Source organism: Eretmochelys imbricata, chromosome 2, assembly GCF_965152235.1.
Source record: "Eretmochelys imbricata isolate rEreImb1 chromosome 2, rEreImb1.hap1, whole genome shotgun sequence".
In the NCBI taxonomy this organism is placed as follows: domain Eukaryota; kingdom Metazoa; phylum Chordata; order Testudines; family Cheloniidae; genus Eretmochelys; species Eretmochelys imbricata.
In genome coordinates this window covers 236,138,737-236,166,570 of record NC_135573.1, presented here as the reverse complement: position 1 = coordinate 236,166,570, position 27,834 = coordinate 236,138,737, and the positions used below count along the sequence as shown (strand labels likewise).

General features: G+C 42.7%; 2 protein-coding genes across 3 annotated transcripts in view; one reads left to right on the top strand and one right to left on the bottom strand.

The window, feature by feature from the left end:
• Positions 1 to 20,623, top strand: part of MASTL (microtubule associated serine/threonine kinase like) — a 43,374-nt gene extending 22,751 nt beyond the window's left edge. Inside the window, exons 10-12 of the mRNA XM_077809470.1 lie at positions 17,199 to 17,312; positions 17,400 to 17,501; positions 19,518 to 20,623. Of these exons, the coding sequence (XP_077665596.1) occupies positions 17,199 to 17,312; positions 17,400 to 17,501; positions 19,518 to 19,675 (374 nt within the window). The 3' untranslated portion in view covers positions 19,676 to 20,623. The remainder of the gene's footprint in view (positions 1 to 17,198; positions 17,313 to 17,399; positions 17,502 to 19,517) is intronic.
• Positions 20,624 to 26,504: 5,881 nt separating this feature from the next.
• Positions 26,505 to 27,834, bottom strand: part of ACBD5 (acyl-CoA binding domain containing 5) — a 51,527-nt gene continuing 50,197 nt past the window's right edge. Inside the window, exon 13 of one of the 2 annotated variants that reach the window (XM_077808253.1) lies at positions 26,505 to 26,902. In XM_077808253.1, coding sequence (XP_077664379.1) covers positions 26,890 to 26,902 — 13 coding nt within the window. In that variant the 3' untranslated portion in view covers positions 26,505 to 26,889. The remainder of the gene's footprint in view (positions 26,903 to 27,834) is intronic. The other variant, XM_077808252.1, reaches the window with a different exon arrangement.

Here is a 27,834-nt window from a genome sequence, read left to right as displayed (position 1 = left end):
CTCTCTCTCTCTCACTCACACAGGGTGTGTCTCTCTGTATCTGTCTGCCATGCAGTCTCCCCGCCCTCCATTCGTGCTGCCTTGTAGAGTGTGAGGCTACATTAACAACAATGTGTTAACCCTTGAGGGCTCAGCCGAATGTTAGTTCATTGTTTAGCAGTAAGGCATTCCCTGGGAAATGTCCCTCCCTCTTCCACCCTCTAACTTCACCACCTCAACCAAGCTTCACAATCATCATTGCTGTGTACAGTATTAAACTGTTTGTTTAAAACTTTGTATGGTGGGGTGTTAGGTTCCAGGGAAACTAATACCCCCCATTTACATTAATTCTTAGGGAAAATTGGATTCGCTTAACGTTGTTTCACTTAAAGTCGCATTTTTCAGGAACATAACTACAACTTTAAGCGAGGAGTTACTGTACCAAGGTCCCAGAAGTGGCCCCAATGGAAGTGATGCAGGTGGAGGAGGAAGAAGCAGCCCCTCCTCCAGTACTAGCCTCTTCCCTAGTCATCGCCATATGAGGTGATCGCAGGCCCTAGTAACCTCCTTCCACCAGATGACTTCAAGGCCCATCAAGAGCTCCTGAAACAGGTTGCCGCAAACTTGGGACTGAAAGCTGAGGAGCTGAAGGAGTCTGTGTACAGCTTAAGTGATAGCCTAGCTGCAGCGGCTCCCTCTGTTAATGAGGTGGCATTGGAATCTGTCAGAGTACTATGGCAGACCCCTTCATCTCTGCCCCATCTCAAAAAGGGCAGAGAAATACTACGTACCAGCCAGCGGGGTCAAGTCCCTGTACTCGCTCCCATCACCCCCCCAGGGTCCTTGATGGTGTTGGCCGCAAACAAGCGGGACAAACAGGGCAGTTGAGCACTACCTCAGAAAATTGGACCTGTTCGGATGCAAGGTTTCTTCAACTAGCAGCCTCCAGCTAAATATCTCTAACCAGCAGGCATTGCTGGGGAGGTACGATTTTAACCTGTGGGACTCAATGGCCAAGTTCAAGGACTCCCTGCCACAGGAATCAAGGCAGGAGTTCATGGCCATCCTGGAGGAAGGCAAGATGGTGGCCAGGACCTCCCTCCAGGCAGCTCAGGATATGGCTGACTCAGCAGCCAGAACAATGGTGTCAGCGGTCACCATGAGGTGCTACTTGTGGCTCCAGTCATTGGGCATCATGAAGTGCAGCAGTCCATCCAGGACCTCTCCTTCAAGGATACCTCCCTGTTCTCCAAACAGACTGACTCCAACCTTTATGACCTCAAAGACTTGAGGGCCATGCTTTGTTCCCTTGGTCATTATACACACACACACACACCCTCAAGGAATTATTTCACACCTCAGCAGCCTCCTAGGTTTCCAGCACCTCCAAGGCAAGAGCCCTACAAAATAAAGGCAAAGGGCTATAATGTCATCAACCCCTACCTTCTGCCTCCACTTCTCAGTCGGGCTCACGTAGGTACTGCAGCGGGGCCAGGCAGGCCTTTCGAAGGTACACCCGAGGATGGTATATCAGACTTGGCTCCAAATCTATACCCCCTTCCACCCAGTGTGGTCTTACATAAATCACACCGCTGAGTGATCAGCACTGTAACAGTCGGTTACACCCTCCCGTTTTCGTCCACCCCTCCCTCCCACCCCCGTCCTTCTTCAGACACCCTTCTCACAAACAGCTTCTTGTCTAGGAGGTGCAAGCCCTCTTATGTGTGGGACTTGTTGAGGAGGATCATAAAGATTTGAGAGGGGAGGGATTTTACTCCCAATATTTCCTAAACCTGAAAGCCAAAGGGGTCTACAGCCCATCCTGGACCTGTGTAGCCCAACAAATATATCAAGAAACTGAAGTTCCACATGGTATCCCTAATCTCCATCATTCCCTCTCTGGATCCAGGAGACTGGTATGCTGTTCTCGATTTGAAGGATGGTTATTTCCACATTTCGATTTTCTCTGGGAATGGGAGATTCCTCAGGTTTGTGGTGGGCCAACACCACTACCAATTCACCACGCTTCCCTTTGGCCTGTTGGCAGCCCCACAAGTTTTCACAAAGTGTATGGCAGTAGTTGCTGTCTTCTTCAGACATCGAGGAGTACAAGTCTACCCATACTTTGGAGACTGGGTAATCAAAGACCTCTCACAGGTCCAGGTTCGGTTCAGCACAGCATTGGCATAGTATGGGTCACCTTTCAGGCACTGGGTCTGTTAATAAACAAGCAGAAGTCAACATTGGTCCTGGTTCACAGAATAGAGTTCATCCGGGCAGTACTCAACTCCACCCGGCCAAGGTCTATTTACCAAAGGCCAGATTCCGAACTATATCAGACCTGATCACCCAGCTCGCAGGCCATCCTTTTACAACTGCCCAGGTCTGCCTCAAACTGTTGGGTCACATGGTGGCATATACCTATGTGGTGCAGTGCACGTGGCTATGATTCAGACCCCTACAGATGTGGCTGGAGTCAGTCTACTCCCTGGGCAGACACCACTTGGATTTGGTACTCACAATTCCACTGCCCCATCCTAGCTTCACTGACTTGGTGGAGAGACCCATGTTCTGTAATGAAGGGGGGATCCTTTGCCACCCTGCATCTGTTGGTAGCCTTGGTTTTGGACATGTCAGACTTAGGGTGGGGAGCCCACCTCGACAATTTCAGGGTCTCTGTTGCAAGGAAAAACTCTTCCTGCCTGTAAATGTCAGGAAACTCAGGGCAATACGCTTGGCTTGCCAGGTGTTCCTTCCCCAAATCTCAGGCAGGGTGGTGGAGGTCTTGAGGGATAACACGGCCTCAACGTTTTACATTAACAAGCAGAGGGAAGCTCGCTCTTCAGCCCTGTGTCAAGAGTTCCTCCAGCTCTGGGACTTCTGTGAGAAGCACACCTGTCATCTCAAGGTGTGTCACCTTATGGGAGCCTGGAATGCACAGGTCACCTCAGCAGGTGCTTTTTCTTTCACCATGAGTGGGCTCTTCACCCGGAGGTCGCCAGTGTCTCATCTTCAGGAAATGGGGACCTCCCCAGGTGGATCTGTTCACCACCAGACAGAACAGGAAATGCCATCAGTTCTGTTCACTGTGTGGGCTCAGCAGGGGCTCCTTCTCTGATGCCTTCCTGCTCTCGTGGGCAGACTGCCTACTATGTGCCTTCCCACCGATCCCCTTGATTTACAAGACCCTCTTAAAGATCAAGAGGGACAAGGTGAAGGTTATCCTGATAGCTCTGGTGTGGCCATGCCAACGTTGGTTCGGCATGCTTCTGGACCTCTCAGTGACAGCTCCACTTGCGCTCCCACACCATCTCAACTTGATTTCACAAGACCACGGCCAGTTGCTTCACCCTAACCTCGCCTCCCTGCATCTGGCTCGCATGGCTGCTGCATGGCTGAACCCTGAAGAGCAGGCCTGCTCAATACATGTTCAAGAAGTCCTGCTAGGTAGCAGAAAGCCTTCCACCAGGGCTACCTATTTAGCTAAGTGGAAACATTTCACTTGTTGGGTCTCTGAATGGAATCTTACACCATCCTGGTCTTCTCTGCAGTCTATCTTGGATTATCCGCTCCATCTAAACATCAAGGTCTGGTTCTCTCTTCTATTAAGGTTCACTTGGCAGCCATCTCGGTCTTCCACCCTCCAGTGCAGGGCAGATCAGAGTTCTCCCATGAGATGATGGTCCGGTTTCTCGAGCTTGGAAAGACTCTACCTTCAGGTTCGTGACCTGATTTCCCCGTGGGACTTAAACCTGGTCATGTTGAAGCTCATGGGGACTCCTCCTTTGAGTCATTGGCATCTTATTCTTTACTGCTTCTCTCTTGGAAGATCACCTTCCTGGTGGTGATCACTTCGGCCAGAAGCGTCTCCAAGATCAAAGCACTGACATCAGAAGCCCTTATACGGTGTTCTTCAAGGACAAGGTCCAGCTGCGCCCCCATTTGACTTTTCCTACCAAAGGTGGTGGTGCAATTCCATAACAACCAGGACATTTTTCTGCCTGTCTTATTTCAAAATCTCACAAGACCGCTGAGGAACGTCTGCGCCATACATTAGATGTTAGGTGGGCCCTGGTCTTCTATATCGAGAAAACTAAGTCCTTCCGCAAGTCTATGCAACTCTTTGTAACAGTAGTGGAAAGGATGAGAGGGTTACTTGTATCATCCCAAAGAATCTTGTCCCGGCTAACCGCCTGTATCCGAGCTTGCTATAGGCAGGCAAAGATCCCACCTCTGGCCATCGTGACCACTCTCATTCCACGAGAGCTCAGGCTTCGTCAGCAGCGTTCCTCATGCAGGTACCAATCCAGGACATCAGCAGAGCTGCAGCATGGTTGTCGATTCATACCTTTGCATCCAACTGTGCCATCACACAATAGGACCGCGACCAGGTCAGTTTCGGGAGAGCAGTGTTGCAATCTGCATGTCCATGAACTCCAAGCCCACCTCCAGGGGTACTGCTTGTGAGTCACCTAGCATGGAGTATGCATGAGCAAGCTCTCAAAGAAGAAAAAAGTTACTAACCTTTCATAATGATTGTTCTTTGAGTTGTGTTGCTCATGTTCATTCCATCCCACCCTCCTACCCTGCTGTCGGAGTTACCAGCAAGAAGGAACTGTGAAAGTGCGGAGCTGGCAGCATCCCTTTTACCGGCGCATACGTATGCGGCTCCAGAGAGCACTAGAGCTGGTCCTATGCATGCCACTAAGGGGAAAAACTCCAGCAACTGTGCACACGGCACACACACACCTAGCATGGTTACAAAAGATTAATAACCATTTTTTCAGAATGATTTACTGAAGACCATGCAGGAAATCTATGCAGACCTAGGAATAGGAACCACTGGTGAAATCCAAGCCCCATTGACTTCAGTGGAGCCAGGTCTTCAACCCAGAACTCTTTACTCTCTAGTGCTTTACCTAAATACCATCCTTCCTCAAAATATTTTTAGGTTTGGTTAAATTAGCTGTTGAACCAACTGTTAATTTATAGAACTTGCCTTGCAATTTGAAGCAGTCCTGATTTCCATTTTTCTAGTGGTAAAGCAAAATTCCAGCCCAACTTTACATAATAAAATTGACAAGAAGGGGGAGCTTCCTGTTCAGTTATTCTTTTTACTTAAAACACTTAGTGTGATTTACTCTTTGTAATTCGAGTATATTTTACACTGGCATTTTTTTTTTAAAGGTACTGACCTATAAAATTGTTTCTTTAAAAATGTAAAGATTAGCTTTCCAATACATAGTATTAATGAGGCATCTTCATTGTTTGTTTACTTTTATCCCATATAGTTGGAGACCCAATAAAATTCTGTCTGGCTTCTGCTACTGGTATTTGTAGAGTTCTCCAAGTTAGAGGGTGAAATGAGTTAACAAGCAGAAACTAAGAAAGATATGTTCTTCTTTGAGTGCTTGCTTATGTTGATTCCAAGTTGTGTGTGTGTGTGTGTGTGCTGCGTGCACAGTCATCGGAAGGTTTTTCCCCTAGTGGTGCCTATTGGGTTGGCTGTGGAGCCCCCTGGAGTTGCACCTTTATGGCGGCGTATATAGGTCCCTACCGACCCACCACCTCCTCAGTTCCTTCTTAACACCCGTGATGGTCATCGGAGCTGCTTCTCTTTCTCCTATGACAAGTGATTTTCTTTGTATCCTGTAAATAATTAGTGTTGTAAAAATAGTATTATAGTAAGTTAGATAAGTTCCTGTTTAGGGTCCCCCACCACCATGTTCTTCCCCTCCCAGGGACCAAGGCATGCCTTGGTCTCAAGGGTTCAAGGATGCTGGTCCTGCCGGAAGCCTATGCCCAGAGGCAACCCCACAACTCTTGTTTAAAGTGCTTGGGAGAAGCCCACCAGACCAACAGGTGCAAAATCTGTAAAGGCTTCCACCCAAGAACCCAAAAGGAGAGGGACTTTAGATAAAAATTGCTTCTCCTGGAGTCAGCTCTCCATCCTCAGCTGGCTCAGCCCGTGTCAGACCCGAAACAAAGCACTTTGGTGCAGAGCGCACCGGCCTCCATGAGAGAGCCTGGGGTACTGAAGAGGGACTTGGGGTCTAGAGATCCTCAACACCGCCACTCTCTGGCACCGAAGACCTCCAGTGCGGTTACTCAGCACCACTTGCATTCGCTGGTGACGCACAAGAAGCAGAAGAAATCCAATAGAGGACATTTGCCCACAACTAGAGCAGTGGAGCGTGAAAGCGTTTAGTGGAATACATCCCGTGCTGGGACATTCAGCCCCTGCTCCAGTTAACCGGCACCATCAACTCTGGCCTCGCAGGGAAGTCCTTCGACTCTGGTGCTGGTGGACTCCCCTGCACGGGAGAGCCAGGTGGAGGAGTTGGATCTTCGTTCTACCCTGGACACATTCGAAGCAGCCAGGGACCTCATAGCTATGACAGCTTCACAGTCCCCGGCACCGCAGAGAAACACTGTTCCTTTCCAGGGCAAACTGGCCATGATGCAGCACCAGTCACCTTCCCTTCGGCACCACTCCCCGCCACTGCCTCATTTGGCACTGCCATGGTCACCGAGAACAGAGTCCTCTTCAGATTCAGAGGCGGAATCATATGTGTCGAAACAGAGCCAGCACCAATTGAGACAGGAGAAGGGGCACCAGTTCCCTATGATGCCCTGGCCACCGCAATGGACCCTGTGGACATACCACCAAGCCCAGGGACCAGGCTCTCTGTTGGTCACCTCAGAAAGGTGGGCTCCTCCGACATCAATAGCCAGGGTGGATTTGATTTAAATCCAATTGATTTAAATGACAAGTCAGGAAGACTCGATTTAATCATGGATTTCTACATAAAAGTGCGTTCTTGGTGGTGGTTATAACCTTAATACATATTCTTCACAACTCGGAGATAGATGTAAGTTTCATTTTTAGAAGGTACACTACATTTTTTTAAGTGACTTATTTTGAAAAGTTTTCAGATTAGTTTTACAGCTATATCAGAAAATGAATTATTGTTTAGTTATTTCATTTACCAAAGATAATTGAAGCAGATAGTTTATCTCCCAATGACTTCATAAATAGCTCCAATTCAACAGGTTAATCATTAATATTTGGAGGATTTTCTTGCCATGCTGTATTAGGAGGAGAACATCACCAGACAGATATTTAAATTGTTTTATTTAACTAAAACAATGTTATGTATTCTGGATATTTTTTCTTCAACAGCAAACATATAATATTTTAACAAAACAAGCATATGAATTTTTGAATGTAGTTTAAACATTCAAGTTTTTTAAAATCAGGTTTGTTTTTTGTTAAAATTGTTTTTAATTAAAATAATTAAATGAAATATTTAATATATAAATCAACTGTGTCAGCGAAGTTAATGTATAAATATATATATTAATCAACTGTGTCAGCCAGGTCAACGTGAGAAACTTAAAATATTGGTTTCTGCAGCTAACTCAGTCGTCTTCATCTTTCATTTTCCTATTTGTTCATAATCTGGAAAAGAAAAAAGCTTTCTTGCTTTTTCAGGTCCCAAACTATTTCTCAATTTGGAATGAATTAGCCCAAAGGAGGAAAATATTCTTTCTACACGGGCAGAAGAAGCTACTGCTGTTAAAAGGTGGCAACGCGACCTGATTTTCAGTGGCATTCACACTGCCCAGGTCCTGGCCACCAGTCTGGGGGGCTCTGCATTTTAATTTAATTTTAAATGAAGCTTCTTAAACATTTTAAAAACCTTATTTACTTTACATACAACAATAGTTTAGTTATATGTTATAGACTTCTAGAAAGAGACCTTCTAAAAAGGTTAAAATGTATTATTGGCACGCGAAACCTTAAATTAGAGTGAATAAATGAAGACTTGGCACACCTTTCTGAAAGGTTGCCGACCCCTGCTTTAAAAAATCATCAAACATATATTTCTTGAATGGTTCACTCTTAGCTCTGAAGTTTATTATAGTTGGCATTATGGAGGGATGATTGCTCGATGTCCATGTCCTAGCCAACTCCCCTTCTTCAGCAGTTAAGGTTTCATCCGGGTACCGAGTATTGAGAATATTTGCAAGAAAATGAGCTGCAGATAGTGCTTGTCCCATTCTTTTTTTTTTAATGCTGGTAATTTAACTCTTGTCATTGCATATTTCTCTTTTTAAGATCTCACTCAGTTCCTTCCAAATTTCAACAGCGTCAGCAATAAAACAGCTATTTCCCCGCATTTTATTCAAGCCTACAGAAATAGGCTTCAGGGTACTCAGCATGTGTTCAACATTTCTCTTGCGCCCAATGTTGAGAACTTTGGCTGTGACCGTGCCATCTATTTTTTTTCTCACGATTTTGTTCACAAACTGTCATCAGATTAGGCCAGTTCTCGATATCGTGCTCAAAACAGTCCACTACTGAGTTCCAGCGCACCTCTTGTGGGAGAGTTAGCTTGGTTCCTCCCACTTTTTTCAGAGCAGCTGCTGCAAAGTGGTTGTTATGGAAGTAATTTGCAATTTCAACAACATTAGCCTTTATTTCTGGAACACCAAAATCTTTGGCTAGGAGGTGCATAAAATGAGCACTGCAACCGTATGTTATTAACTTGGGACTCTCTTCACTCTCTTCAAAATAATTTCTTCTCATCCTGGATACATTTGCAGCATTGTCTGTGACCAAGTTGTGTACTGGACATTTGCATTTTTTTCCCCCCAAAGTTTGTTATAGCTTTTACTGCTGCTACTTGTAAATATTCTGCTGTGTGTGCATTTCCTGATGTATCAATTGTTTCTGCAAGGAAGACATTCCTTTCTTCTGTTGTCACACAAGCACATACAACAGGGTCATTGTGGACATTGCTCCACCCATCAAGACTCAGGTTAACAATTGCACCCTCTAGACCTTTAGCACACTGCTCAATTTCTCTTTCATACGCTTTATCCAGCAATTTGCCTGTAACATCTGCTCTGTGGGGTGGACTGTATCCTGGTCTTACTGACTAAACCATGTTAATGAAGTGTGGGTTCTCAATCAAATGGAAAGGAGAGTTTGTTGCATAAACAAACCGGGCAATTTTTTCCATCAATTATCTCTTTGTAATCTGCTGGTTCTTATCACAAATTTATCTATGGTTGTTTCTGGATGATGGAGATTTTTTTTTCTTTCTGCTACAGGTGATATACTGTGGCTATGTGACATACATGATGTGACTGAAACACTATCATTGGAGATAACTCTGAAACTATAGAAAATGATGGTGATCTTGAAGGTGGATAGTCTTCAGAATCCTGTATGTTGAGGATCGATTCTCCTAATTAAATAACTGCATTGACTTATTTTGTTTATTATTACCATACTGCTCATTTAGTATTACTCATTGCATTCACTGACACTCAGTACTACTTTAAAGGTGAAATTGTAAAAGGAAGATCTACCTATTTCAGCTATTTATTTTTTATCATAACTGCATCTAAAATTATAGTACATGAGAATTCAAGAATAGTCCAGAAGGAAGACAGGCAGTCCTTAAGAAAGAAGTATGAAATAAAAAAGTTTACCAATCTGAAGATCCTGCATGTTCAGACATGTTCCTTTCATCATCTTCAATGCAGCTCCCTCCTGAGAAGGAACACTTCTTATGATGTTTCATTCAGGCAAGCAGCTCTTGCATTTCTTTCTTGCATGGTTTGCATTTTGCACGCATGCCTTTCTTACCCTCAGGTAGAGGAACTTCATTAAAATATTCTCAAACTGGGTCTCTTTTACAGTCTGCTGCCATTATAGGTTTTCCCTTCTAGTGAGAGAATAGTATGGTAGATCTCAAATCAATCAAGGCTACGCTCAAAGACCTCTAGACTTCTGGAATATGCTGCTCAAACAGTTTCACTTTTGTTTCTACTGCCTGTCCCTCGCTTCTCACACTTATCTCCAGATGACTTCTCCTTGTCCGGATCTATTCCACCCCCAACAATCTTCTATTCATTGAACTTTTTGAAACTTTGTACTTTTAGAGAGAGGTAAGGGGTTGACTCTGTGTATACAAATTTGCAGAGGGACAATAGGGTTCAGGTCTGTTATTTCTCACCTCTACATATTATTTATTTTAAAATATTTTTGCTGTTAACAAGCATGTTATCTCTGGAGACACAAATCTACAGTTTGAGAACTGCAAAACTAAGCATCTGCGATGGTATCTTCTAGACCAGTGGTTCTCAAAGCCAGTCCGCAGCTTGTTCAGGGAAAGGCCCTGGCGGGCCGGACCAGTTTGTTTACCTGCTGCGTCCGCAGGTTCGGCCGATCGCGGCTCCCACTGGCCACGGTTCGCTGCTCCAGGCCAATGGGGGCTGAGGGAAGGGCAGCCAGCACATCCCTTGGCCCGCGCTGCTTCCCACAGCCCCCATTGGCCTGGAGCAGAGAACCGCGGCCAGTGGGAGCCGCGATTGGCTGAACCTGTGGACACGGCAGGTAAACAAACCGGTCTGGCCCGCCAGGGCCTTTCCCTGAACAAGCGGCGGACCGGCTTTGAGAACCATTATTCTAGACTGAGCACTGAGTCCAATTGGGTAGATAGAAAAATTAACCTAAATAATCTATACAGAAGCCTTTGGAACCCCATAAGATTGGGTCCTTAATCCATGGACTATTGGAACTCATTTACAAAACTTTTCTTAAACGTTACATGAATATATTGTCTCATACTATAGAATTAGAATTTATAATCCCTATTCCATGATGAGATCTTTGAGCTATAATGTATCTTAATTAAAACTATCTTTAGATAGGTTTTTTCAAAAAGCTTTCATCAAAAAAATATGATTTTAAATTAAAAAAATCTTTTAAAAAAAAAAATCATTGATTTTTTTATCCACCCTGTCGATAGTTCAAGAACCACCACAGGGCTGAGAAGGCAGCACTGAGGCTGGTGCCATCGTCGGTACCATGCAAGAGGCATCAGCGTAAGATGATTTCCACGAACTGCAGGGACAAGAGGACCCGGTTCCGCTACGAGCATCTTCCCCTGACGAGGCAGTGGTGGGCTCATCTGCCACATTGCCATCTATGGACAACAGAGCCCACCAGGAACTACTCAGGAGAGTGGCTCAGAACTTGGGCCTCCAGGCAGAGGTGGTGTCGAAGGAGATGGACCCTATGGTGGATATCCTGACCCCTGAAGGTCCTTCAATGATGGCCTTACCCCTGATTAAGACTATCCAAAACACCACCAATACTCTATGGCAGACACCCACCTCTCCGTCTCTCCCCATCCCAGCCAAAGGGGTTGAGAGTACTTTGTATCTGAGGGGTACGAATACCTATTTACTCCCCCTCAGCCGGGCACATTAGTTGTGGCGGCCGCAAATAAAAGAAAGAGGTCAGGGCAGTAGGGACCAATGCCCAAATGTAAAGATGCAAAGAAGCTGGATATCTTCAGCCATAAAGTCTATTCTACTGAGGGCTCCAACTTCGCATTGCGAATCAGCAAGCGGTCCTCATCCGCTACCATTTTAATTCTTGAAACATTCTGACCAAGTTTAAAGAGTTGCTTCCAACTGATTCGAGGTCAGAGTTCAGGGGCATCCTCGACGAGGGCAAGGTCCTAGCAAGAACCTCTTTGCAAGCCTCTCTAGACTCAGTGAACTCGGCAACTTGTACTATGTTAATTGCAGGCTTTGGGCCTCCTGCACAAGGTCCAGAAAACAATTCAGGACTTGCCCTTCAAAGGATCAGGGTTGTTCTCAAAGCAAACAGAGTCCAAGCTCCAGAGTCTTAAAGACTTGTGAGCAACGCTAAAATCTTTGTGGCTTCATACATCCACAAAGGAAATGTTTCAGACTGCAACCTCCCCCACACTTCTATCTTGCTCATTGTAGGCAGGATTACAGCAGGAAGTGTGGCAGGAATAATAGGCAAAGGCCACCTCAGCCCTTTTCTAACCAAGACCAGGGCTTGGTGATGCAGTTTTTGGCCCCCAAGCAAAACTTTTGAAGGTGCACCAGACCAGATCCTGGATCCTTCCCCCTGTTTTGTGAACCATCTGTCCCATTTCTACCAGGCCTGGGCCTGCATCACCTCAGAGCAATGGGTCTTGCGCATGGTAGAATTGGATAATCTCTTCAATTCTGATTCTTTCCTCCCTCCCAACCCCCCTTCTCCATCACTCTTCAGAGACCCTTCTCACTAGTATCTTCTTATATGGGAGGCACAAATGCTCCTAGAAGTCAGAGTGGTAAAGGAGGTTCCTCAGGAGTTCGTGGTTAAGGGGTTTTATTCACGGTATTTCCTAATCCCAAAAGCCAAGGGTGGGCTCCAGCCTATTTTAGACCTGCAAAACCTCAATAGATTCATGAAGAAGTTGAAGTTCTGTATGGTCTCCCTGACTTCCATTATCCCTTCCCTTCATCCGGCGGATTAGGACACCACCCTCAATTTGAAGGATGCATACTTTCACATGTCCATAGTCCCGTTCCACAGGCAGTTCCTCCAGTTCGTGGTCAACAACACTCATCAGTTTACGGTTCTCCCCTTTGGCCTATCAGTGGCCCCTTGCATGTTCACCAAGTGCATGTCGGTTGTAGCTGCCTTCCTGAGGAGGTGACAGTAGAAGTATTCCCATACCTAGATGACTCGCTAATCAAGGGCCATACCAGAGGTCAGGTGGAGGAGCACATGAGCCTGATAAAGTTGACTTTTGACAGGCTCGGCCTAATACTGAATGTGACAAAGTCAACTGTAACCCCCTTGGAGGATAGAGTTCATGCAAGCTCTTCTAGACTCCGGCAAAGCCAATGCATTCCTCCTGGAATCACATTTTCTGGCACTGGGCGCCATCATAAAGGACTTAAGATGATACCCCACTGCCCTGGTGCGAAATTGCCTGAAGCTGCTCAGTCATATGGCCGCTTGTACGCATGTAGTACAGCATGCGAGACTACAGCTCTGGCCTCTTCAGGCCTGGCTTGCTTCAGTGTACAGACCAAACAGAGGCCACTTAGAAAAGATAATCACACTTCCTCCATTAGTTATCGAGTCCCTCCTATGGTGGCTCAACTCACAAGTAGTGTGCATAGGAGTACCCTTTTCCAGGCCCTAACTCTCGCCGTGTCTAGTTACAGATGAGTCAGCGATGGGATCGGGGGGGCACACTTAGGACTCAAGGCCTCTGATCCCAAACAGAAGTTTAGCTGCACATCAACATCAGGGAGCTAAGAGCAGTTCGCCTTGCTTGCCAGATGCTCCAGACCCATCTGGAGGGCAGATGTGTGTCAGTATTGACCAACAATATAACAATGATGTTCTATATAAACAGACAGGGTGCTCACTCCTTTCCTCTATGCACCTGGCCACCATCTTGGCTTTCCATCCAGGTTCAGCTGTCTGATCAGTTTTTGCTAACCCCGTGGTCGGCTGCTTCCTCAAAGGACTGGATAGACTGTACCCTCAAGTAAGGCAACCGATGCCCATGTGGGATCTCAACCTAGTGCTATTAAAACTGATGGGGCCTCCCTTTGAGTCCCTAGCAACATGCTCACTCCTTTACCTTTCCTGGAAAATAGTGTTCCTGGTGGCTATCACTTCAGCCAGGAGAGGGTCTGAGCTTAAGACCCTGACTTCTGAGCCTCCATATACTGTCTTCTATAAGGACATGGTGCAGTTGCGACTCCACCTGACCTTTCTCTCAAAGGTGGTTTCCCAATTCCATGCAAACCAGGACATATTTTTCCCAGTTTTCTTTCCTAAACCTCACGCCAGCAACCGGGAGCGAATGCTTCACGCCCTGGATGTCAGGTGAGTGCTAGCCTTTTACATTGAAAGAGTGAAGACATTTTGAAAATCAACACAACTCTTCGTTACAATTGTGGAGTGGATTAAGAGACTTCCAGTGTCATCCCAAAGAATTTCTACATAGATCACGGCTTGTATCAGGGCATGCTACGACCCAGCAAAGATACCTGTCCCTTCACTGACATCATACTCCACAAGGGCACAAGCATCCTTGGCAGCGTTCCTAGCGCAGGTTCCCATTAAAGACATCTGCAGGGCAGCAACGTGGTCATCATTCCACACCTTTACGTCGCATTACTCCATTACACAGCGGGCTAGAGACGATGCTGCATTTGGCAGAGCGGTGCTGCAGTCTGCGGCTCGCTGAACTCTGACCCCCTCCTCCTAGGAGATGCTTGGGAGTCACCTACTTGAAATTGACATGAGCAAGCACTCAAAGAAGAATGGGTACCTACCTTCTTCTAACTGTTGTTCTTCGAAATGTGTTGCTCATGTCCATTCCAAGACCCACCTGCCGACCTCTCTGTCGGAACAGACTGGCAAGAGGAACTGAAGAGGTGGTGGGTTGGCAGGGACCTATATACACCGCTATGAAGGCACGATTCCAGGGGGCTCCACAGCCGACCCAACAGGTACCTCTAGGGCAGGGGGTCTCAAACGCAAATGACCACGAGGGCCACATGAGGACGAGTACATTGGCCCCATGGCCGCACCACTGACCACCCCCCAACCGGTTTCCTGGCCCCATCCCCACTCCACCCCTTCCTTGAAATCCCCATTCCAACCCCTTCCCTGAAATTCCCACCCCAACTCTGCCCCCGGGAGGGGTGCGGCAGGCGGCTCAGGGCAGGGGATCGGGGTACAGATGGGGTGCGGCAGGCGGCTCAGGGCAGGGGGTTGGGGTGCAGGAGGGGTGTGGCAGGCGGCTCAGGGCAGGGGGTTGGGGTGCAGGAGGGGTGCGGCAGGCGGCTCAGGGTAGGAGTTTGGGGTGCAGGGTGTGCGGGGTGTGGCAGGGGGCTCAGGGCAGGGTGTTGGGGTGCAGGAGGGGTGTGGAGTGTGGCAGGGGGCTCAGGACAGGGGGGTCGGCTGCAGGAGGGTTCGGGGGATGGGTCCAGCCCTGCGCACACCGGGGGAAGGGCAGGCTCCCTGCCCGGCCGCCCTGCCCAGCGCGCACCAGGGGCAGAGCAGGTTCCTTGCCTGCCCGCCCCCCCAGTGCCGCTTCGGGAAGCGGCTGAGACCTGGGTTGGGGGGCACAGGGGTTTGTGTGTTGCCCTGGCCGCTCCTCCAGGTACCTCCCTAGAAGCTCCCAAGCTCCGGACCGGAGCCGCTCTTGGTAAATGCTGGGGGAGGGCGGGGGTGCCGCGGGAAGCTGGCAGGCCGCAGAAAATAACCCCGCGGGCCACGTGTTTGAGACCCCTGGTCTAGGGGAAAAACCTTCCAATGCCTTTGCATGCAGCGCACACACACCTACTTGGAATGGACCTGAGCAACACATCTCAAAGAACAACCGTTATGAGAAGGTAGGTAACCGTTTTTTTTATTTTTATTTTTATTTTTTTGCTCCTCTCCAAATTTCCTAAAGCATATTTAGGTTAACCCCTTTTTTAAAAAACAGTGTTTGTAGTTAGTGACTTAAAGTACCACAGTATATTAAAGCAATAAGCAAGAATTAAAATACTTCTCCAGTGTCAAACATAATTGATAATATTTAAATGAATGTGTGCAATAATCTTACTATGGTTAACTAATTGTTTTTTTACATGCAGGGATTCTGATGTCTGGTGAGTTTGACTATAAAGGAGTGTTCAACTAAACTATGAACAGTCAAAGTATAACTAGATCACATTTTTTGAGTGAAAGTTATGTGGCTAAATAAATTGCACCTGAAACTCTATATAGCACTAAGAGAACCACATAATAATGCATGATGCTACAAGAGACTCAAGTTATAGAGAAACTTTAGTCTCCCTGTTACAGGCCATTGGAGGCTATGCTTACACCCTTCAGATGAAAGTCACTGCACACCACTTCTAAACACCTTCTCGCTATCTGGAAGTAAGCCACAAAAGTTAAATAAAATTGGAGGAGATGATGGTGAAAAATGATCATTCAGGATGATTGGTTGGGTTAAAATTCTCAGCCTTTCTGGGACAGCTCATAGTGTCTGTTCATTTATGTGGTTAAAAAGGTAGAGACGCCAAAGAACTGCATTTGGCTTTCTTGCCACAAAAATAGATGATAGGAATTAATTTCTACTTAAAGGGTTATGATAAGACTATTAAAATGTCTCTAGACCATGAAACATTTTCCTTAGTATTTTGTCCAGAGTTGTGTTCTTATTAGACTTTGACTTGTTTGTAATTTTTCCCAAACATCCAAGTATACTGGATGTAGTGGATGGGATCTCATTGCTTTAGTGTGCTGAGCTGGGAGAGGTGCTCGGATTGCTGTGTCCAGCAGGGAAACTTTATAACTGACCTATCTGGTTTAGTAAGACTACAATAGGTTAGAAACATAGGAAAGTTAAAATTATCAAAAGCATTTCCTTTCTACCATGGAGGTGATCTTTTGAAAAAACTTTTTTTTACAAGCCTGGATTTCTGTGTAAACCAGTTTTTGCACCAAGTGAATCCTGTATTCTTTATAAGGTGGATTGGGCATGGCTTAAAGATGCAGAAAACAGAATGCATGTAGCTCTTTGACTAGTGGTGTCTGAACTGCTTTGCTTGCTTGTTTAAGTGAGTTGACTGCATATGTTTGGCAAAGGCTGTACGCGTCCCAGAAAAAACTGTTTAGAAACACATGAGAACAGATAAGTAACTTTGCATTGCTGTAATGAACTTTAGCACAGTAGAACATTAATCCATTTTCTTGCATGCTGGCTCATCTCTGCAGGCTGTGCTCAATATTGGCAGAAACGGGTTTAGGTTATTGAAAATAAAATGTCAATATTTTGCGCCTGTGGAGTCGCATCAAGCAACGGAAGTGATAACGTAATATGTGGAATTACAAGGTTCACTCAGTCTTGCATTCCAGAGGAGCTGAGAAATTACCAGTGACCGTCTCCTACCACAAGAAAATACTTTATATGAGAGAGGCTATAGACACTCTCAGACTAACTTGTACAGGAGTTTGCAATTCTGCTATTCTTACACTCTTCTGCCCACAATAAATGTTACTCTGAATATTAACATGAAGCTACGAACATAGTGACTTTTTAAAATAAAAATCCTCCTATAGTAAACCATTTTAAATCTCCTGCCACAATTATCAGAGTACAACTTGTGTTTTGTCTGTTTCTCAGTATTTCATAATAAACTTCCCTTCCAAAAAGCTTTTCAGGATTTATAATTTTTTCAAAATTCTGCCACTTTTAGGCTTTAAATGATTTTGTTTGCAAGTGTTGTTGATCCTTCATGCATAAGTTATAATACAGCTTATTCAGCAACTTCCTTCTGATGCTAACTGCCTGGCTTTCTCACTTATTCAGGTCCTGCAGTAGATTGGTGGGCTCTCGGAGTTAGTTTGTTTGAGTTTTTAACTGGAATTCCACCCTTTAATGATGAAACACCACAACAAGTCTTCCAGAACATTTTGAAAAGAGGTAATTGATTTTCTCATCAAAACTGATGAATTGAAAGTTGGCTGTGCTATTTGAACTGCTGACAAATCTGTGTCTTTCTGTTTGTAGATATTCCTTGGCCTGAGGGTGAAGAAAAGTTGTCCAGTAATGCCCAAAATGCAATAGATATTCTTTTAACCATTGACACTACAAAGCGAGCTGGACTGAAGGGTCAGTATTTATTAAACTTTTTTCGTTATACTTTTGTGATAAATTGCATATTTCAAAATGTCACGGTCCCTGCTTTGGCACTGGGCTTGAGTGCTAGAATATGTTGCAAATTATGGTATCCACTATGCTACTGGTGTAGACTTTGTGCTAATAAAAGGTTTTATGCTGTTGAATAAGGAAAGCAAATAATGATTTTTTACTTTGTTATATATTCACGCTACTTGTAATTAATGTTTAACATCATTCATGTGTAACTTTCCAAAGTGCAATCTATCCAACTCTTACTGAAAACAGATATTTAGTGTCCAATTTGTCTGTCCTCCCAACAAAAGATTGTTGAGCTCTTGTTAGTGTATTGCCTGGCATTATAACCCAATTGCTTTACATTGATCTTGGAAAAAGGGGGAGAAATCCTTGGAGAGGAACAATTGCCTTTGAGACCTCTGGAAGGATTAAGTAGAGTCAAATTAAAGTGATGATCCCTAACAAGAACCAATGGCTGGAAGCTGATGGCAGACAAATTCAAACTAGAAATAAGTTTTTACACAATGATGGTGATTTAACATTAGAACAAATTACCGAAGGAAGTGGTGGATTCTCCATCTCTTGATGTCTTTAAATCAAGACTGGATGCTTTCTGGAAAATAAGCTTTAGCCAAACACAAATTATTGGATTAATTACAGGGATAGCTGGATGAAATATAATGGCCTGTGATCTACAGGAAGGTAGACTAAAAGATCTAATGGTTCCTTCTGGCCTTAAACTCTATTGAGACTTGCAGTTGTACCTCTTTAGCTGCATTGAACGCCATTCAAAGATAGGCCAAGATGTCTACTGTTATGTCATTTTCCTGAGATCAGCTGCCATTGCAATTAATAATACATTCCCTGTCATAACATAGTCAGAAGCCTGACTGGTTCATGAGGCAGTCCAAGGAACTTGACTGCCTCATGTGGTGCTGCTGGCCTGCCACAATCACTTCAGTGATATTTTCAGATGAGAAGTTAAGGTAAAGGCTTTAGTTTCAAGAACACTAGTGTCCAAAGTTTTTGTTCCTTGATAAAGGGTTGGACTGCAGCTTATTGCCAGTATCTCTCCCTTTTAAGGGAGACATTAACAATTCTCAATAAAGGGTCCAGACATTCTCCCAGCCTTTTAGCTTTAAAGCGGAGTCCTCAAATTTTTGACATATAAAAGTTCTATTTCTCTGACATCAACTTGCCCACATTTCACACATTGTATTTTGTTATACATTTGGTAACCTGGCTAGTACTTGACCATATGTGTGTAGAGGAAGAGTTTGAAAGTTTCTTCTAGGGTGACTCAAGACATCTCACATGATGAAGGTAGAGTAGGCTAACAGATGTTCTTTCAAATCAGAGGAATCAGACTGGAGGAGGGAGCCCTGCTAGTGAATCACCAATCAGATTACAGGATTTTCTGATTATCCTGCCTCCAGCAGCTGGGGAGGAGGAACTCCATTGTCTGTGGTCTCTTGATCAAACTCGAGTAGGTTTTCAAATAAGTGGAATTAAAATTTGTCTCTGCAGATGCCCTATCTTGGAAAGAGATTTTTTCCATTTCTTGTATGATGGCCATTCTATCACATTTCTTACAACCTCTTTTGATCCAGCATCTGTGCCAAATGTAAAATTGCTCTCTCTATAACTGAGGAAAAGGTTAGCTTGCATGGGAGTAGTCTGATCCCACTGGGAGTTGTTGGCTGACTTTCCCACACAGTAGTATCCGATAAACCACCACTCTTTCAGTCAGTCTTAAAAGTGAAGTGACTGTGTTTCACCATCATCTTTGTCAGTCGTGCTAATCTGTGTGCAAATACGTCTCCTTAACTAAATGCCGTTTGTTCTGTCACGGACTGTTTGTAATGTAGGTTTTTGAATGTCCAGAAAGGTAAAACACACCCAAACAGCTAACTGGCATCATGTCAATGAGGTGGCTAAACTGGTTGTTCAGAGGAGAACATTCTTAATATTTTATGTAAACTTTTGTTTTAGAGCTGAAACATCATCCCCTCTTTCATGGTGTAGACTGGGATAATCTTCAGAATCAAACTATGCCTTTCGTACCTCAGCCGGTTGATGAAACAGATACCTCCTACTTTGAAGCTAGAAATAATGCTCAGCATCTGACTGTGTCTGGATTTAGCTTATAGTATTGAGAAAATGGAACTTTGTCCATGGTTTTGCACATTTGTAAACTACCCTTAACACTAGTTTGGTCTTGGTTTTCTTACCAAACGTCGTTTTTTAAAACAATTGGTCAGTCTGCTTTTAATTTGTGTATCCTTTGTTCTAAAACAAAGCCACTATACAAAATGTTCATTAATTCCAAATGGCTTCTTGTTCTTTTTATTTATCCTACTTTCTGCACCTTATTGAGAGCCTGAGTATGTATTTGTAAAGTTAGTAATGTCACTTTCACACTTGGCAAAATATTTCTCTTGCTGCTGTGGAGTACTTCCAATTTGTTGGGGCTATTTTGCAATTAAACACAACTGAGTGGGAGCATACAATGCGTTATTTATCTGGGGTTCAATATGTTCATAGTCACATTTGTGATAGGAGCTTTCAGACCAACTTGGAGCTGCATCCATAGTGAAAATGGAAGTTTTTTAGGTCTCAGGGCAGTGTAAAAACATCTTACTCCTTAGTGGGATGAGAAAAGAGATGTTTTTGGCATCCTTAGGTCACATACACTGCCTGCTCGGCTGATGAGATATCAGTGTTGTAAAACTTAACTGTATTTTTACTGCCAACGTTTTTTCCCTGGCAAATGCACAGAGTAAAGGAATCTTATAGCAAATTTAAAAAACCAAATAGACTTTGTTTAAATTTTCATACTGAAAAGACTTTGAATGCGTTATGGGATGATAGACTGAACAGTATTTATTTTAGTGACCCGTTTATTTTAAATTTAGAAGATCTGAGGAGATCTATTCGGCTTCTTTCCTGTGTCACTCTGCCAGATGTTTAAAAAAAAAAAAATCTGTTTGCTAATGAAAACACGAAGTATGTATATTAAAGTCTATATAATGTATTGCAAATTGGTTAATTTGAGAACATCATAAGTTCAATTTCAATAAAACTTGAGTTAAAATTAGGACTTTCAGTACTAAGCATTTTAATGAAGAATCTAAGCTATATTTTAATAGATTGGGAAAATACATAGAGATTATCTACTGCATTGTGGAGATTGTTTCTGATAATGCCTGATTTTTGTCTCTGTTAAAACTGTTTTCCTTTATCTTAGATGGGAATCACCATTAAACAAAATTTGTCTGTCTTTTAGTGCTTACAATTTCATTCAATTAATTATAAGGTTTTTCGTTTCCTGCTTCAATGCCTGCTGCAGTGGGGGTGGGACGGAAGGTTCATGCTGTACCATGGTGTAATCCAGCTGCTGTATCCCAGAACTGATCACTATGCTCGCAATCATCAGGTGGCTTTTCAGGGCGTTGCATGGAACTGACATTTCAGACCAAGTAAGTGGATTGATGACCATTCATTTCCCATGCCTCCTCGCACACAAGGCTAGTGAATGGAGCGTGAACTAATCCAGAGTTGCCAGATTTCCTGCTCCAAATAGCCAAGAAGGGTATGAGAGAGAAGAATCACCCTATGTTTTGTCCCAGAAGCCGCACAAGAGATCAAACAGTTGCAAAATGTCACAAAATCAGAATTGTTGCGACATGTTTGCATTGTAATTTACTGGGGACTTGTGAAAACATGGTATGATGTACACCTTGGAATGTTGGGAGGTCAGAAGCCACACTATAGTTCGTCGCATTGACTGAAATGTCTCCTGATTTCTGCATACTTGCAGATCACTGAATCTAGTTTGTGCATGGAGCAGCAATTTAAATAGTGATGGTTTTCTAAATGTTAAATATAATAGGTATTTATTACTGCACATTATTAACAGAGGACTATTTTTCTGTCCGTGAGAGAAAGCTGCAGATCATAACAGGTCCTTTTTTGTAAGAGAAATGTAGCATTTATATCCAAATATCCCAAACTCTCAAAAAAATCTTAACCCGAGACGAAGTACAGCATCTGAAAATGTCACTGGATTAGTTTTGTTTTTTGCAGAAGTTAGGAGTTAGAAAACTAGTCTTTTAATGAGAAATACAGCTTTATGGTGCACTATATTATCTTTCCATAAAAGTCTATTAGCAAACTGTTCAAGGTGAACACCAAAACTAAGTTTTTAGTGTTCCGCTATTAACAGAAATTGAAATAGGCTGTAACTATCTATTAGCATAATTAGTTCATGCTGTTAGTGAGGGTTTTGGTTTTGTTAGGATGTTCTGTTGAATGTACCAGCTTAATTCTTCAAGAAAATATTTAACAAAAAATACCAAGATTGCCTAATTTTATAAAGGATCACAAACTGATATGAGCTTTTATTTAAAGATTTTTCAAATTAATTACAATGTGCATCATGAACTACAGAACTATTTGAAGTGTTTAATCATTTTTACATAGTTTAATGCATTAATATAAAACTAGAAATCAAACCACTGTAAAACGTGTATAAACAAGAACCGTAGTATCCATCCATTCTGTTTCAAAAACTATCTCAAGGAACCCAGTTTAGATGTTTATATATTTTACCATAATAAAGTCTTGCAAGTCAAAATGACAGAAATGGGATTTTTTCATTACACTGTATGTAAGTTTTGTAGACAAGTCAGAGAGCAGAGTGTATTAATATGAATGGTATGTGTTCCTTATAAAACATTGCTGCACGGGGTCATATTTTTCTTGGTCTGTACAGCTGAATATGAAATTCTCATCTAATTCTATTGAATATCTTGATTTTTTTTGTTACTGTGCAGACATCATGGAATTAAGACTACATGTTGACTAAGCAAGCTGATCCAAAAAATGCTTTCTTCAAAACTATTTTAGCTTTATCCTTGTATTGTTTCAAACATTTGTTGTTACCCATTTACCACCTCCCAATTTCACATGACGGAGGCATAAAATAAGAGGTTTGGAGGCCTTGGACAAATTTAATCTTCCCTTAACTAGTTATCTCAATCATAATGAGTGCATTAGAACAGGTTTTTTGGTCCCTGGATGCTGTGGAATGCTGCCTCTGTGGTCTGTTGTGCAGCTGTTAGGCCAGCAGTTTCTTTTAAGGCCCCTAGGTTTCCATGCACTCCATATTTGTTTGTTAATCTATACATAATTCCAAAGCTACCACCTGACCTCAAAGTCATCCTAGTTCATGTCAACTGGACTGAGGGTTAAGAGGTGCTAGACTAAAAAGCTCAAGAAATGTCAAGTCCACTGAAGTCTCTGTATTTAAAGGGTCATGGCTCTCAGACACTTAGCTCTGTAGCCAAAGTCACTACTATTACTACTAATCAGACTGAGAAACTTTTCATCTATATGTGGCACAGACAGTTAGGGCCAAGAAGCTTTGGAATATTGACTACCTTTTTGCTCATTAAGCCCAGGCTTTAGTAGCCTTGAAACCCTGGACACAACTATTAGAACCACTCCTGTACCTGAGAGAAACTAACCCGTGTGCCTCTACTCCGTTCTGGAACTCACTTACCATCACTTACAAATGAGCTCAGTGGAATCTTTTAAGCAGCTGATGTTTGTTCAAACTCTGACTGCTCATGGGCTGAATTTACCCAGTTTGGTAAAACAAAACATTCTACTCTGTTTTCTATTGGATGCTGGAACCTGTCCTTTATGAAATTGTGTGACCTGCCAGCTAGCACTACACTGTACTTGTTTGTTTCATAGTGAGGTATTTTTGATAAATATCTCTTCTACAGGCAGCCTTAGATTTCATTTTGATGCTTCCCCTCCCATAAACTTTTTTGAAACCTGTATAATAAAAATAAACCTTTTAAAGTTCTCAGCAGGTGCACCATTTACATGTGCTAATAAGCAAGTACCACACTGGGGTTCAAGTGATGGACCAGTCTGTGAACATTTTATATAGGGTACATAGTTGAGAGAAGTTGTTTGTTGCTGCATGCTTTGCTTCCACCTCCAACCTCTTCTCTCCCCCCAGATTTAAATAACTACCTAGAACAGAGAGGGTCAGTAATGTCATTGAGGAGGAAGAATCAATTTGTAATGTTTTATCTAAGTCATAAGACATTCTGCAAATACTTTCATAAATTACTCTGCCCCATGCAGTACTAGTTTATTTTTAATATTTTTCTGCCCTCTTCACTTGGAGGCACTGTGCCATTGGCCAATCATGTGGCACCCCTCCCCTCCCCTTCACTCCCCTCCATAAGCCCATTCTATACAGCGAGTAGTGCCTAGGCTTTCATTTATGTTCTGCCTTCTGCTCTGGCCAGGGGAGAGAAGCACTGATGCTGCTGCTGCCTTGATTACAGGGTCTCCAAGTCTTTTGCCTTCTGTGACTACCCTTCTGAGATAGCAGGCTAATCTCCTGGTCACAGGAGCTGGGTTTGGTGCTACGGGTTGCTTGTTTGTTTGTATTTATCATCTTCTGCTGACCTCTTGCCTTCCCTGACATCAGTATGCAAGCTGCCACTGTTCCTAGGAGCCATCTCTCACTTTGGCTCCTACTATGCAATCTGTGCTGGAAGTACCACACCTCTACATGACTTTGTAGTTATTGTGATGAGATCTAAGTAAATGAAAAGAACCTTCACTATCCCCAAACCCAACTCTGGCTGCCAGCAGCTAAGATTTAGACAGCACCAGTTGGAGTAGCATACTCAATGCACCCAACCACTCTGATTCATTTAGAGAGGCTTTCAGGAGTTAAGGCCGTGATGCCCTTCTGTCATTTGTCTCATAAACCAATATCTCTGGCCCTGTAAAGCAGCAGAAAGGAATCTGTTACAGGTCTTTATGGAAAAGAAAGCACTGCAGCTGAGCTGGAAAGAGGCAAGAAAATGATCTATGATGGGCCTTGTAGTTCCTCATTATAGCTGCTCGCTGGGTTGGGAGGTCCAGTCTCAGACTCTCACTTTAACCCAGTCACTTAGACCCTCAATGAGCTCCAGAGCCATATCTAGTGTGGGATATCTACTGAGGCTGCTAGTGCTGCAAGTGCTGCAAGAGCACAGGGAAGCAGCACCAATGGAATTAAAACTTACGAGAACTTATTTCTTTCCATGAAATGGCATGGTGGGAGGAGTGGTAGACACTTATGTACTGAGTACAAAATGATGCAGTAGTAAAGCAGATATTCTGCGTGAGGAATGTTTCTACATTTGTTAAGGCCTTTTTAAAAAAAGATGAACTGAGTTACTTTGTGCGTGCACTCATAGCCAGGGAGACGCAAGCAGTGTATGATGGGTGTGGTCATTTGCACCAATATTTGCAGTAACTGAGGGTGCAGTCACACACATTTTTGAAAAAATATGATAGCAGAACTAGGCTTTAATGCAGACCCTCCTTGCTCAGTAATCTTAATTCTTTCACTGTCTACAATATGACAATCAACTATTTAAAGGACAGGCAGAATAGCTTCATGGAGGCCTAGATCGCAACCATAGCAAAATTTCTATTGGAGGATTGGTTTAATTCAAATTTAAGCTTTCAGCATCTCCAGTCATGCTAGGTTTGTTTATATGTTACACCAAAACAGCTGCTTGTGAGGACATGCTATCAGAGATGTTCTCTTGTCACACTTTATTTAGTAACTCAGTTTTACATCAAAGATGAAGATCAGAAGAGGGAGAAATTTTTTTTAAAAGTATTTCAAGACAAGGTTAAAATCATGTTCTGTTAAACAAGGCAGAAACATTAAATCCTATAATTACATCTGTTTTATACAGTATAACTTGTAAGAAAAGTGCTTTCCAAAACTATAAAATAAAAGACTTTACAGGGCAGAAAGCATGCCTTATCCCAAAAGACATTTTCCATGAATTATTCATAATGTATCACTCTGACTGAAGAATGAGACAGCATAAACAACAGTGTAGTTTTTAAGATTCAGGTCTTAAATGTAGGTTATGGCATAATGGAATTTTTCTTCTCTTCATTGCAAATGCAAAGCAACCATTTTACTATATAGGTCTGATTTCTTACTTTGTACAGAAAATATCTTAATATACTGCTCACCTTCTCATAGATCTAGGCTATGTAACTTAGATACATATTTTAAAATCAAACTACAAAGCATACTTCGACCAAGCAAACCTCACAAGACTGTAATATATTCACCTTTATACTGATCAATAAAATTTCTATGTATGAATAAATACCACTGGAAAGGAAAATCATCATCAAAATTAGGATAAATATTTTGGAAAATATTTGGATGCAGTGGAAGGATACGAGGAAAATATGGAAACAGATGTTTTCTCTCAAGTAGGTTTTGGGGTGGGAAAAGGCCATATAGATGTTGAGGCTAGATTAATTCATCTATCCTTTAAATTGACTACTACATAAAATAATAGCTTACACTGGACTAAACTTCGTAAAATCTTACAAATATTGGGTGTAGCTAGTTTTCATCTTGTATTTTAAAGCACTATGTGCATAAACTTCATGTCTCAATTAAAATGAAACCGGTTAGCAGTAAAGAAAGAGACATGAATTTAAAGTATTATTCAGTGCAGCTTCTCTCTATGGCTCCTTTTCAGCATACACTGTCTATAATCTATCCCATGTTACTACCACGTCTCTAACATGCAAGATGCTTGGCTGCTAAAACTAAAGCGGTTTGGGGAGTGGGTACATATGGAAGTGCAATGAATGGCAGGATTATGCAGAGTCAAATATTTGATTCCACCCATGGCTGATGCACAAAGAAATGTACCTCACATCTGTCTAGCAGCAAAACAGACTAGTTGAGGCTTTCAGAGCTACATTACTACATGCAGCCTTTCACCCACCATATAATGTACACACAGGACTTACACTGTCTTCCCAGTCACTACTTCTATCTCACAGTATGCAACGTGAAAGAAATCTGAGTTACTGCAATTGCAAAATCATCCTCATGTTAAAGTGACAGTTTTACAATTTTCTATTCCATAAATACAGCGGGGTTTCTTTTTACAAAGTTAACATCCCCCTCATTATTAATTGCCATAAGAAAGATCAGTCATCTCTACAGAATGCCCAGCCAGAAATCCATTCCAAAAGCATAATTAATAATTTAATGTTCATGTGGTTTAAGGGTGGGATAATTATTTATTATACTTGTAATCTAGAAGCAGTGGATCATTCAAGTATCAGTAATGTTAGTCCTTAAGTAGTTAGCTCACATGTAGTGCAAAAAATTACTACAATCGAAGGAAGATTTAGCCATCACAGATCCTGAGGTTCTCATGTGAATTCTGAATTCCTTCTCTCTCCAGGCTGTCCCAGTCCTAGTAGTCTTTAAGCGAAATCAAAAATTAAGTTCTCAGATCAGTTTTCTAAAGGGAACCAAACATGTAATTAGTTTAACCCCACTTCCTTAGCTTTTGAAGAAAAAAAAAATCGTAGTAGAGCCACTTAAAACTTACTTATGTGATGACTTTTTACTTACAACAGACAGGTTGTGAATATAAGCAATTAACATTATGAAACTAATTACACATTAAACCCCACAATTACTTGAAATTAGGTATAATATCCTCCCTTTATTCTTTTAGCATACACCATATATTTCTTTACAGTATACATTTGTATATTAAACAGAAAAAGATGATCAAGTTTAAGAATGGTGCACAGGTGCTACAGGTCAGCCTGGGTGCTTTTTAAATAAAAAACGTAAGTAGGTTTTTTTTTAAATCATAATCCATACATTTATTATATTTGGCTGTAACTATACCTTAAAGGAATCTGACACTCTAGGAGATCTCTCCATTAAATTAAAACAAAGTACAAAAATAATATGAGGCACAATAGCAGCACCTTTTCTCCTCCATTACCACATAGCTCACCCCCCCCCCCACATTGCCACTAACCAAAAGTAAAAAAAAAAAAATCCCTTTCAAAATCCCAGCCACCTCTGTGCTCCCCAAACAGATTGGCTTTGCAGCATACTGGGAAGATCAAGAGATTCAGGTAACTTCTGAATTCCAAATCCTCTGGAGTATAAAAATGATACCATTATGCAGCATGTCCATCCCCTCACCACTCTGTAGCTACGATCCTCAGCACAGATCTTCCACATGGCAGCACACTGCACTTGTACTGAACAGGTAGGCTGGCCCCTTTACTTCATTTATTTTGTTTTTTTTAAATTAGTATAAAAATAATAGAATAAAACCTGTTGTCAGTGATGTTAGGGCAGTGTAATGCAAGTGTAGTATACTTATATTTGAGGAAATGGGATAAGAGAACCCTTAACTGGCAGTGTCCA